This window comes from Pelobates fuscus, chromosome 2 (assembly GCF_036172605.1).
Source record: "Pelobates fuscus isolate aPelFus1 chromosome 2, aPelFus1.pri, whole genome shotgun sequence".
Taxonomy (NCBI): domain Eukaryota; kingdom Metazoa; phylum Chordata; class Amphibia; order Anura; family Pelobatidae; genus Pelobates; species Pelobates fuscus.
The window spans coordinates 62,927,694-62,940,328 of NC_086318.1; the positions used below are offsets into that span (position 1 = coordinate 62,927,694).

The 12,635-nt window shown below is 34.9% G+C and overlaps 1 protein-coding gene across 8 annotated transcripts in view; it reads left to right on the forward strand.

Annotated features, from left to right (window-relative positions):
• MYT1L (myelin transcription factor 1 like) overlaps positions 1–12,635 on the forward strand; it is a 451,096-nt gene that overhangs the window by 328,896 nt on the left and 109,565 nt on the right. For all 8 annotated transcript variants that reach the window (XM_063442204.1, XM_063442202.1, XM_063442206.1 and 5 more), the window contains one exon: positions 2,147–2,484. In XM_063442204.1, the coding sequence (XP_063298274.1) occupies positions 2,147–2,484 (338 nt within the window). The remainder of the gene's footprint in view (positions 1–2,146; positions 2,485–12,635) is intronic.

Below are 12,635 nucleotides of genomic sequence, written 5' to 3' on the forward strand. Positions count from 1 at the left end.
GTTTTTCTGCTGCAGGGTTAAAACGGGAGTGATGTGTCACTTAGATCACTTAATTGAAATGAAGTGGTCTGGGTGCGTATAGAGTCCCTTTAAGAGTTCTAGAAGAACAAACAATTACCTGTGCACAAGTAATCAATATCAATAAGATGTGTGATAAAAAATAATAATTTGTCTTTGGGCTAGCAAAAAACCCAATACACTATGGGAAATATGTAGAAAATCGATGCTGAAAATGAGGTAGAACTATTGCAGCCCAATTAGAATTTGCTTATCTATGAACAAATTAGCACCAGAACAAAAAAAAAGAACCAGCAATAAAATGTATATTTGACAAATTATAAGGATGTTGTCTTTGATGCAAAAGTGTCATTACTTTTTAAGTTACTTATTAACTTATTATTTAAGTTCACATCATAGTTTTATAGTTGTATATATCCCTTTCGTTATCTGCAGTGGTGACTGATGAAGTTTAATGATAGTGGGGTGTTAACCCCCTGACTTATTGGGCTCTACACACCTTACCCCATGAAATGCCCAGCTGTATTGTACCAGTTGCATCTCCAGTCATCATTAAAGGGAAGAATAGAAACTGCAGATATTAAAAATGTCAGACATATGTTTTTTGACAACACACATGTATCAGTAGTACTTACAAAGACACTACATAAGATTTTTTTGTTGTTGTTGCAAATATGGTGGGGAGGGGGAGGATGGCACTACCCCCACTTGCCTATATGGAGCAGACTCTACTTATCTGTAATGTATACAAATGATGACATGTGAAAAGTAGTTCAATAGTTCTATATTTAATTGTAGTTTAATAGTGCTATATTTAATTGTAGTTCAATACTGCTATATTTAATTGTAGTTTAATATTGCCATATTTAATTCCTGTGCATAAACCCCTTTCAGAAAGTTTAAGCTAAAAGACAAATATTTGATAAACAAGGTTTATTCAAAAAGTGGATATTGGTGAGTTGATTATCAAAGTCCAAAATTTGGTCCACATAGCTTCGCTACAAAAAAAATACCACATTGGAGATTTTTAATTCCAACTCATCTATTTTACCTTAATTTCACAATTTACCAAAATGCTTTGCTTTTACAGATTTAGGCACTATAACAACTTAATTGAAATTAATTTGTTATCATGCTAAGTTGCTTACTTACCTGAAAGGGCTAAACCATTCTCAAACAGTTAAACTCCACACTGGGTTGCCTGCAGTGTCCGATCTCCAATTTCCCCAGCGGCATTTGGCTTCTGCAATTGACCATAAGAAAACATGGATTGGCGCTGATTGGCGACAGCTGTCAGCTGATTCTCTAAGCCAATCATTAGCTCCCCATTTACAAAAAAGTTATATAATGTTTTTATTAATGGTGAGTTACTGACTACTGAGTGCCAACTATATGACTTGATGAAGAAAGGATAATAATGTAGGGCTGTTTTTTTTTATAGTTTAGTGTAGGCCACTTAGTTCATATCATATATGTGAGATTTTAATTCTACAACTTATAGTGAGACTCTAGATAATTTAGGTTCCCGTCATTGTGGTAACAGCTTAGAAAATATATTCATGTTTCAGCATGGAAATTACTATGTGCACAAATGAAGATCCATATAGAAATAGTTTATGGAGATTTGTCTGTGCTACAGAATATATATATGGATAAATTGGAACAACCAACTGAGAACTAGTCCTAATCACCTCCAGCTAAAATGAAATGCATTCCCATACCAATCATTTGATATCTAGGTTTCAGAAGATTGGAGGCTGTTATGGGAGCAAAGGGAAACCAACTCCATCTTGATGGCCAAGTTTTAGAATTACATTTACATTCAGCAGGTGTTCACATAGGTTTGACAATGTAGAATATTTGTTTTTTCTCAGTTAAAGTTTGGTTTTCAAGACAAGTACAATAACATTATGTATATTTGAAAAAAACAATGTGTTGTCATTTTTTTGCTGTTATATAACTTGGAATTTTTTCTAACATACATTTCTTTCTTTATGTTTACTTTCCCTAAAGGCTATTTATTGACTATAATATACAGACAGCAGATGTACCAATTAGTAAAAGTGAAATAAATAAATTAACTATCTCCTGATATTACACTTACCATGCACCTTTTTTTTTTATTCAGTGTTTATGGCTGCCCTTTGGCTAAGAAACGGAAAACTCAAGATAATAAACCCCAAGAGCCAGCTCCAAAAAGAAAATCCTTTTCAGCCAAAGCAGACAACTCTTCCGTAGATGAATGTTATGAAACAGATGGGACGGAGGACATGGATGACAAAGGTGAGGAAGATGACTACTCAGAGGACAATGAAGATCAGGATGATGAAGAGGATGAAGAAGTAGATAGGGATGATGAAGAGGAAATTGAGGAAGATGAAGATGACGATGATCTGGAGGGGGATGACATAGATGAAGATGATGATGAAGAGGAGGAGGATGAAGACGATGATGAAGATGATCAAGGTAATGATGAAAGTGTTTGTGAATAGAAATTTCTGATGCGTGCATATTTGATAAATGACCCGTAGATTGCTTTAATTAATATACATTAGCCATGAACTGGAAATCAAACTAACTGGCCTAATGATATAATAGACCATATTAATGGGAGAATATGCTATATTTATTTAGAACTTTATTTAGCTCTCTCCAGTGGAGAATTGTGCCTTTTTTAATGTATGCTCTCAGAATTTATCAAATTGGTAGCAGATTAATAAAATAAAAGAGGAAATCCAAACATGAGGTGACGTGTGTGTTGACTTCTTCAGATAAACATATCACTGTACTGCTCTGATATGTTGTACAACTGAGAACTTTACTAAATTGGCAAATAAAGAAGGATCAGAACATAGGGAGTAGGAAGGCAACACATAACTTAAATAAAATTTGTAAGTTACAGTCAAATTGTAAATTTCTGTTTAATGTAACATGCAGTAACAGTCATCAAGTGCAATAAACATCAACATAGACATACACCCACTATAACTGTACTAAAATTAAGTATGTTTGAGATAAAACTTGCAATAGATGTTGTACCAACTTATCATTTCCATTTATGCATTCACTGCATAAATAAGAAAAAGCTAAATTATAGTGAATACAAAAAATGTATAGATGACAGAATTGAAAAATGAAGATGTGAAAAAAAGTGTATTATAATTATCACACATTATAAATGTTAGATTTTTATAAATTATTGTGAATTATTTACAGTATAAAATGCATGCCTTAAGATCTAGCTATAGCAATATAATTGTGCCATAATTCTCATAGATTTGTTTTTCTGTGATAATTGTTTGATTATTTTCATAAATATACTAGTGGTACAGAACATGTATCCCCAGTATGGTGATGTTGTCATTTCAGAATCATATTTTATCTGCCAGTACATTAGTATTAGATATACTTTGATAGAAAACTGAGTGAGGGAATCGTCCACCAGAAGTATATTGCACAATATATACATACATTATCAGTAGAAATTACCAACAATTTTGTTTGCGTTTTATTATATCATTGTTGTAATATTTTATACAGTAAGTCATTTATTTACATAAACAGTGGCAAACTAGTCTCTGTTCATTATGGGAAATAATGGGATGGACAATATCACCATAGATCGATAGAAAGACAGACCGACAGTCAGACAGTCAGACAGTCAGACAGACAATCAAAGAGACAAACCTACAGATCAAATATGTATTTTTGATAGGTGGATAGACTTGACAGAGTGATATGTAAATTTGATAGATAGACAGACAGATTAGACAGATTGCTATGTAGATTTCACAGACAGACAGATTAGACAGAGGGACATGTAGGTTTGATAAACAGACAGATTTGTGCAGATGTGTGCAAGCAATGAGCATGATTTAAAAACTATAAGAGGTCAATGTCATTTTGCTTTTCTAAAATTAATTACCCTTTATTGTATGTGTAAGTACCAACAAAATAAGCTCTTAAACAATAAAAAAAAAAACACACATTACAAAGCAGGGAAGCTTGATTGTTTAGTAGCTCTCCAGAAAGAAAAAGATAAAGTATTCTTCCTTTGATGAGTGGATTATTGAATCGATCCCCAAAATGCCCACCTAATTTTAATAGAGGATTCTGAAATAAAGGCCTGACTTTTACAATTAACAAGCTATACTCGTTATTAGTTTTGCAATTTAGATGTAATTTATAAATGGGAAGCCTAGAGTATTCTAACATCCAAAATATATCTTTCTCTGCCATATCTGTTGTCTGCATTAGAATTTCAATAGGTGATTAAAAAAAGTGGTGGATATTTCTTCACTTTGGCCTTTATTTGACAAGTTACTTGTCAAATCAACAGTTAACTATATAATGAATAGCCAAGGGAGATACATATTTTACTTTAAGCATAGTATCAATGGAGTTAATCTGTTGTACACAATGACAATATGACTATTGGAGGCAGCATTCTAGGATATTCAAGCGTGTTCCACAAACTAATTGGAATATATGTATTACCATAATCTTATTTAGTAGTGAACTAAACATAGTATATGAACTACATGTACATCATAAATCAAAAAATGTATTGTATCTTGTCTAGAGTATATGCTAGAACATGTCATAATATGACATGTTTTGTAAAGAGCTGTTTCGAGTCTTGAAGCTCACTGTACAGAGCATCACAGGCTTGTTTTGCAGCCTGCAAAAATCTCTGTAGTGTACTTTGTGTGTTCAGAGATTTCCCACCCCTTCCCTGCCTGCCTAATTGTATAATGATGTTAAAGCACAGTCTTCTAAGGACGACTAAATGTACTAAATGAAATCCTGTCAGATTAAAGCATTTCTCTAAATGGTCAAAATCAGCATTGAAGCAAAAGGAAAATTTGGCTTTGAATTTTAAAAACGTGTACACGTTGTTGAGGACTGAAAGGGTTAAATAACAAATAAAACGTAAAATAATATGAATAAGATATAAAATGATCAGAAAAAAATTCCACTTTAAACGGCTCGTATAAATTATCCCACAACTCTGAATAGCTTTAACTACTACTAAGAAAAGATGTTATGAAATACAAAGTAATGGGTATGCTTACTAATGATGTATCATTTTAGAAAAAGAGGAGGAAGAAGACTTGTATGGCATAATATCTTATCATTAAATTCTATGGGGATAAGCAAGAAAAGACACAAAGTCCTTGCCTCTGTTTTTCATCATTGATCTGGTCAAATCCCTAGGGATATATTTGGAATAGACATAGAGATTCAGGCAGAGAACACACATTGCTAGCCTGAAAGGTAAATCATATAAAAGATGCAGTAACAAACTAGCCTAGATGATATTAATATATGCACAGATTCACCCATACAAATATGCTTACTGTCCACTTTATTAGGTAGAACTTTACAACTGCCCATTAATCTTGTATAAAGCCAGTCATGGCAGTAACTCACAATATAAAAGCATGCAGACTTTGTCAGAAGGTTCAGTTATTCCTCAAACCAAACAGAATGGAGAAGAAATCTGATTTTAAAGACTTGGTAGATATGGCAATTTCAATATCTTAAAAATTGCTGTTATTCTGGGTATTACACATACTAGGGATTTTGAGTCATTCCTACTTCAACTTTAAGTAGAAATGGATATACATTTTGTAAATGTTTGTATCATAATTTATAGCCAGAAAGTTCCAAGATTTAATTTTTTGCCAACAACTAAACCTTAAAGGGACACTATAGGCACCCAGACCACTTCAGCTCATTGAAGTGGTCTTGGTGCAATGTCCCTGTCTCCCTTAAACATTTCCATTTTTGAGAAACTGCAATGTTTACATTGCAGCACTAACACAGACTCTAGTAGATGTCTACCAGACATCCACTAGTGGCGCTTCCGGGATCTTACCAGACTTTAGGCCACCTAACTGACGCTAGATCGTCCAGCATCACTTAAATCCCCAAAGGAAAGGATTGATTCAATGCTTTCCTATGAAGAGGGCGTAGTGTGCCCGTGGTGCTTGCTGCGCGCACATTAAGTCTCCCTACTGGGTGACATCAAAGGAGGTGGAGCATCAGCCCAGCGCCGAAATAAAACTGGTGCTGGAATGGGATGAGTAAATAAAAGGTTTTTAACCCTTTATGTGCCGTGGGTGGGGGGACAAGAGGGCAGTTATTATTCGTAACACTATATAAACCCTATAATATAAGGAGCAGCTCATCTTATGCAATGTGTCTAAGTGTGGCTAGGAGCTATACTAAATACATAAGAGACCTCTGCTGTAAAGAGGGTTACGGGTTAACACAAAATCCTATACACCAGAATTAAAGGCAACTGATTGCTGCTATTTTAGAAACATTGAAATAGGTATATTTTTGCCTTTAAGATTTTATTTTTTTCTTATGTATTTTTTTTGTGTGCAAATTTCTTAATGATTGTTGTCACTAGTAAAATGCATGTTACATCTATCCATTGTGCAGCAATTAGCTCTGTACAAATAGTGATAATATTAACAATAAGAAAAATGCTGGAATTTCAAACTCCAACAAAACAGTGCAGTCCACACATACATAGAGGTTATATTAACAATGCTTATTTGCAAATTAATTTTAATAATGCACAAAGATGAATATTACATACATATTTTTTTTGCAACGGATGCTTAAGTGTGAAAATTTATAAACGAGGTCATTTCAGACTTTCAAACAATAAAGGTGTAGATGTAGGAAATACAGCTGAAAGTGAAGGTTCCAGTGCCCTCTACTGGCTGCACTGGTATAATAATTTCCATGTCTCGTTATATGCTTTCATACCCTAAAACCACTATAATTAATTTCAGCAAAATATTCTGTTTTATACCGTGGTGTATATTTAAATATTGAGAATTGTACTCTCCTGCTTGTTGCCTTTTCTGGAATTACACAGAAAGCACTTTTTTTATTATTACATTTATTTAATATCATCAACATTTCCCGCAGCACTGTTTGGTGGGCACATTGACAAAGGGTACAGAGTGAAAGCAGTACGATATGTATCCAGAAAAAAATGGTACAAAAATGAAGTAAATTCAGTGAATAAAAAAATCTAACATGCAAACAATTTAATTCTTATAATTTGCAGAGTGCAGTGCCCAAGAGCTGACAATCTTGTAGAGATAATGGGGAATGGGAAACAAGTATTTATTTAAATATGCATGGTGTTAGAGGCAGAAAAAATCCTTAAACTGCCAGTAAGCTCCCATGGTAGGATTCTGTAGCTGAGTGATGTAGGTAGGTTGTTGTTACAAACTGCCAGTCAGTCCTCAAGTGGGGTTGTCTATAGTATTATGTTAATATTTTAAAATAGCTAATCAAATATCACCACAATCAAATAAAACAACAAGTAAATACATAAAAATGGTGAATACACCATTTACACAAATAAAAAGTATACAAATAAAAAGTTAAAATATGCCAGAAATTCAGACAATAAGATAAGGGTTGGAAGCAGAGAAGTTTGAGACTCCGTATTATTCTACAGAGGTGAGCACTGAGGAACAACTGAGCAGGGTCACAGAGAACACATTGGAAACATCAGAGAAAGTGTAGGGTTCCAGTGCAGGTGTGAGTATACTTGTGCAGAACTTTGCCACATTACTTCTGTTACAAACAATAGATTTTTCATTGCAGACTAATTTCGTCCATAGGGTAGATTGGCTTGTCCAAATTTCTTTGACGAAAAAAGATTAGAAAAAGGAAACAGATATACAAAAAAGGTTTGAAAATAGGCCAATTAGTGTATTGAAAAATCTATCTATCTGTCTATTTATCTATCTACAGTCAGGTCCATAAATATTGGGACATCAACACAATTCTAATCTTTTTGGCTCTACACACCACCGCAATGGATTTGAAATGAAATGAACAAGATGTGCTTTAACTGCAGGACTTTCAGCTTTAATTTGAGGGTATTTACATCCAAATCAGGTGAACGGTGTAGGAATTACAACAGTTTGTATATGTGCCTCCCACTTTTTAAGGGTCCAAAACTAATGGGACAGATTAACAGTCATATATCAAACTTTCACATTTTAATACATGGTTGCAAATCCTATGCAGTCAATTACAGCCTGAAGTTTGGAACACATAGACATCACCAGTTGCTGGGTTTCATCCCTGGTGATGCTCTGCCAGGCCTCTACTGCAACCGTCTTCAGTTCCTGCTTGTTCTTGGGGCATTTTCCCTTCAGTTTTGTCTTCATCAAGTGAAATGCATGCTCAATTGGATTCAGGTCAGGTGATTGACTTGGCCATTTCATAACATTCCACTTCTTTCCCTTAAAAAAACTCTTTGGTTGCTTTTGCAGTATGCTTCAGGTCATTGTCCATCTGCACTGTGAAGCGCCGTCCAATGAGTTCTGAAGCATTTGGCTGAATATGAGTAGATAATATTGCCTGAAACACTTCAGAATTCATCCTGCTTCTTTTGTCAGCAGTCACATCATCAATAAATACAAAAGAACAAGTTCCATTGGCAGCCATACATGCCCACGCCATGACACTACCACCACCATGCTTCACTGATGAGGTGGTATGCTTTGGATCATGAGCAGTTCCTTTCCTTCTCCATACTCTTCTCTTCCCATCACTCTGGTACAAGTTGATCTTGGTCTCATCTATCCATAGGATGTTGTTCCAGAACTGTGAAGGCTTTTTTAGATGTGGTTTGGCAAACTCTAATCTGGCCTTTCTGTTTTTGAGGCTCGCCAATGGTTTACATCTTGTGGTGAACCCTCTGTATTCACTCTGGTGAAGTCTTCTCTTGATTGTTGACTTTGACACACATACACCTACCTCCTGGAGAGTATTCTTGATCTGGCCAACTTTTGTGAAGGGTGTTTTCTTCACCAGGGAAAGAATTCTCCGGTCATCCACCACAGTTGTTTTCCGTGGTCTTCCGGGTCTTTTGGTGTTGCTGAGCTCACCGGTGTGTTCTTTCTTTTTAAGGATGTTCCAAACAGTTGATTTGGCCACACCTAATGTTTTTGCTATCTCTCTGATGGATTTGTTTTGTTTTTTTTCAGCCTAATGATGGCTTGCTTCACTGATAGTGACAGCTCTTTGGATCTCAAATTGAGAGTTGACAGCAACAGATTCCAAATGCAAATAGCACACTTGAAATGAACTCTGGACCTTTTATCGGATCCTTGTAAATGGGATAATTAGGGAATAACACACACCTGGCCATGGAACAGCTGAGCAGCCAATTGTCCCATTACTTTTGGTCCCTTGAAAAGTGGGAGGCACATATACAAACTGTTGTAATTCCTACACCGTTCACCTGATTTGGATGTAAATACCCTCAAATTAAAGCTGAAAGTCTTCAGTTAAATCACATCTTGTTCATTTCATTTCAAATCCATTGTGGTGGTGCATAGAGCCAAAAAGATTAGAATTGTGTCGATGTCCCAATATTTATGGACCTGACTGTATCTATCTATCTATCTATCGAAAAAGAGGAGTAGTAGTAAAATAATCTACATTAATATATTTTATCTTGGCAGCAGGTAGGGGCCCTAATAATAATATTCAAGGGGAAGGACCTATAGCCAATATGTGGGGGTGGACAACAGCATGTCCATCCATCCTGTTTCATTAAAGGATCACTATAGGCACCCAGACCACTTCAGCTCAATAAAGTGGTCTGGTGTGAAAACAGCAGTTTCAGAGAAACTGTCTCTAGTGGCTGTCTCCCTGACAGCCACTGGTGGCCGCTTCCCGATTTACACAGAGTAAACCTCACTTATGGAGTCCAGTGTCAAAAAAAGATCCCCATAGAAAATAATTGAGTAATGCTTTGCATGCGCATTCGGGTCCACTCAAGAGCTGATGTCGATGGAGGAGGAGAGGTCACTAGTGCCAAGGGCGCTGGATTAAGATAAGCAAATAAATGGTTAATTAACCATTTATTTGCCACGGAACAAGGCCCTAGTCATATTTGTATTCCTAACGCTATAGTGTTCCTTTAATTAGAGCAGCCACCCACCGACCACTAGCTCAATCAGTGGGCAAATAGCACGTAAAATTATAATACGCTTGCATAAAAGCAAGTAATCAATACTTTACGAATGTGCATCCTCCCTATTCAGTTTAAAATAATTGCATTTAGAATTCTCTGAATCCAATACTTTGTATAGGATGCAGATATGAAAGCACGGATTTAATTCCCGACATCAAGTGCCATTGCTGCACAATTTGCTTGTTTTTTCCATTGTGACTGCCTCCTTGCCATCAGTCATCTTTTTCCATCAAACATCTATTTTTGTCTGTACCATGGGTGGATTCAGAATCACTGATCAAACCGAACATGCTTTGCCATTGCGTTTTGATATTTTCATCATTCGAGTACATTTTGTCTTGGAGTTAGGTAATTCGGAAAATCACTTGATCGGCCAAAATTTGGAGGAATTGCAGTTCAAAATGAAATCTATTAGTCTAGTTTGCAGCAATATTGTGTTCTTACTACTCAGTTGATGCACGCAAAGATGATATAGCACCAAGCACTTGGGTGGCTACTTGACTATGCAAGTATATGCATGACATATGTGCACAAAAGACTGCACTCTGAAGAGTACATGTACTGCACAGAACAATTCTTAATCTCAGAACATTCAGTTTTTTCACTATTCTGTTTTCAACTAATATGATACTGGTTTCTGGTGTTATATCTCTGGAGTCTGGGGGGGAATGCAGGAAGTAACCCTTGTGAGAGTGAAAGTAATTCAGCAACTTGAGAGAGCAAGGATTACTATTAAACATGTTTTTTTTTCCCTTAACCGATCTCTCTATATTTCACAATCATTTAGACTTATCCCCTTCAGATATACTTCTTTTGCTAATAGCATTTCCCATTATTTTTATTATTTGTGTTTTCAATGTCTGCCCTCAATTTCCTAATATTCTGTTGAGCCCTTGGTATCTAGCTCTTTCCTATACAGAATTTATAGTATATATTCAAAGACAAAACATGTAATTAAACTACATAAGAATATTTGGGTGTATCTAAAATAATCTATATTTATATAAGGTTAGTATACATATTGTAATTATCATATATCTCAGCGTTTCCCAAACCAGTCCTCAAGACCCACCAACAATCCAGGTTGTGTTAGTATCTCCATTGAAATAAAACAGGGAAATACATAAATCTTGGTTTGTTGGTGGACCATGAGGACTGGTTTGGGAACCACTGATATATCTTATTTATTTATTGGTTTTACCAAATTCCCATTACTATCTGTGGTGTTGTTGCCTAATAGCTAAGTACATGAAACCATTTTGATAGATCCCCAAACCTGTCCCTATGTTAAACCAATAAATGGACTTTGACTTGACAAAATTAATTTAAAGCAAGATCATGGATGTTTGGTTCTAAAAATACCTTACTGTTTCAGCACAACTGAAAAATATGTAGAATTTTTATGATGGTCTACTAAAGTTTTATAAAGGGGGGAGTGTTGGTGTGTTCTCATTTATTTAAAATGTCTTTAATATATAAAAATATAAAACATACAAACATGCTAAGACCTAAGAAAACATTATTGTATTAAGGACATCCTATGTTTGATACATTTTTATTTGTAAGATCTAACCAAACATATAAAAAATTTATAGCATTAAGTGAAATAGTTAGTAAGAGGGTATTTGAAACATCTGTGAATGAAAATGTTAGAATGCATATGTTTCACAATCTCTATACTGTTTATTAGTTTGACCAACCAATGCATGGAATTCACATTAAGCTTTAATTAGTATGAATGCTTGAGTCCTGAACAATCCCCTGTCAACACAAGCTTATTAGCATTTTAATTAATACGTGCAGTCAAACAAACACTCTGCATGTTCATTGATAAACACAGTATTTTCCATGCAGTAATACAAATGTAGTGCTATTTAAAAAAAAAAAAAAAAAGGATTTATTTTCCATAGGATAAATATTAACCCGTTTCCTTCAAAACCTTTGTAAACGGGAAATATTCCTTCCCCTCCACTCCAGGATAGACCTTTTTATATCTCACAGGGACTCTCATAAATTTCTCTGCACAATGCAGAGAGACTGTACTGATATGCATGCAGCCTTCCTCTGTCACTTGACAGGAACCTCTATGGCTCAAGTATAATACTACATTCTAGTCATAAATGAGAGATAGAGGATTATAGGTACACTGTACATATCCATTATATGCTGCAATTTAACCTGTGATTATTTTTAATCTCTCTATATATGTGACCTACTGCCTGTTCCAAATTTGTATTTTTGCTTCTAAATTCCGATTTAAAACCCAGTTTGAAAAACTGCAAGATAAGGGATACCGTATAATCTCTATAGATTATATTTTAATATCCACGTTATTTTTTTTATAAAGGATGAACGAATAAACGAGATACTAAAACTGTGCAATTTTGTATGGGTTAAATGTTTTAACTATCCCTGAACAGCGTTCTATATATAACAATTGCTGTCATGTCCTTAAAAGCTTACGTTTCATCCCATGTTTCACATAAATTCAAAGCAGTTTTTTTGGTAAAAAATAACTTGTAAGTAAAAGATATATGTTACATGTGTGAAGAAAATGTAATTTTGTATATTTCATAATGCTAAATTC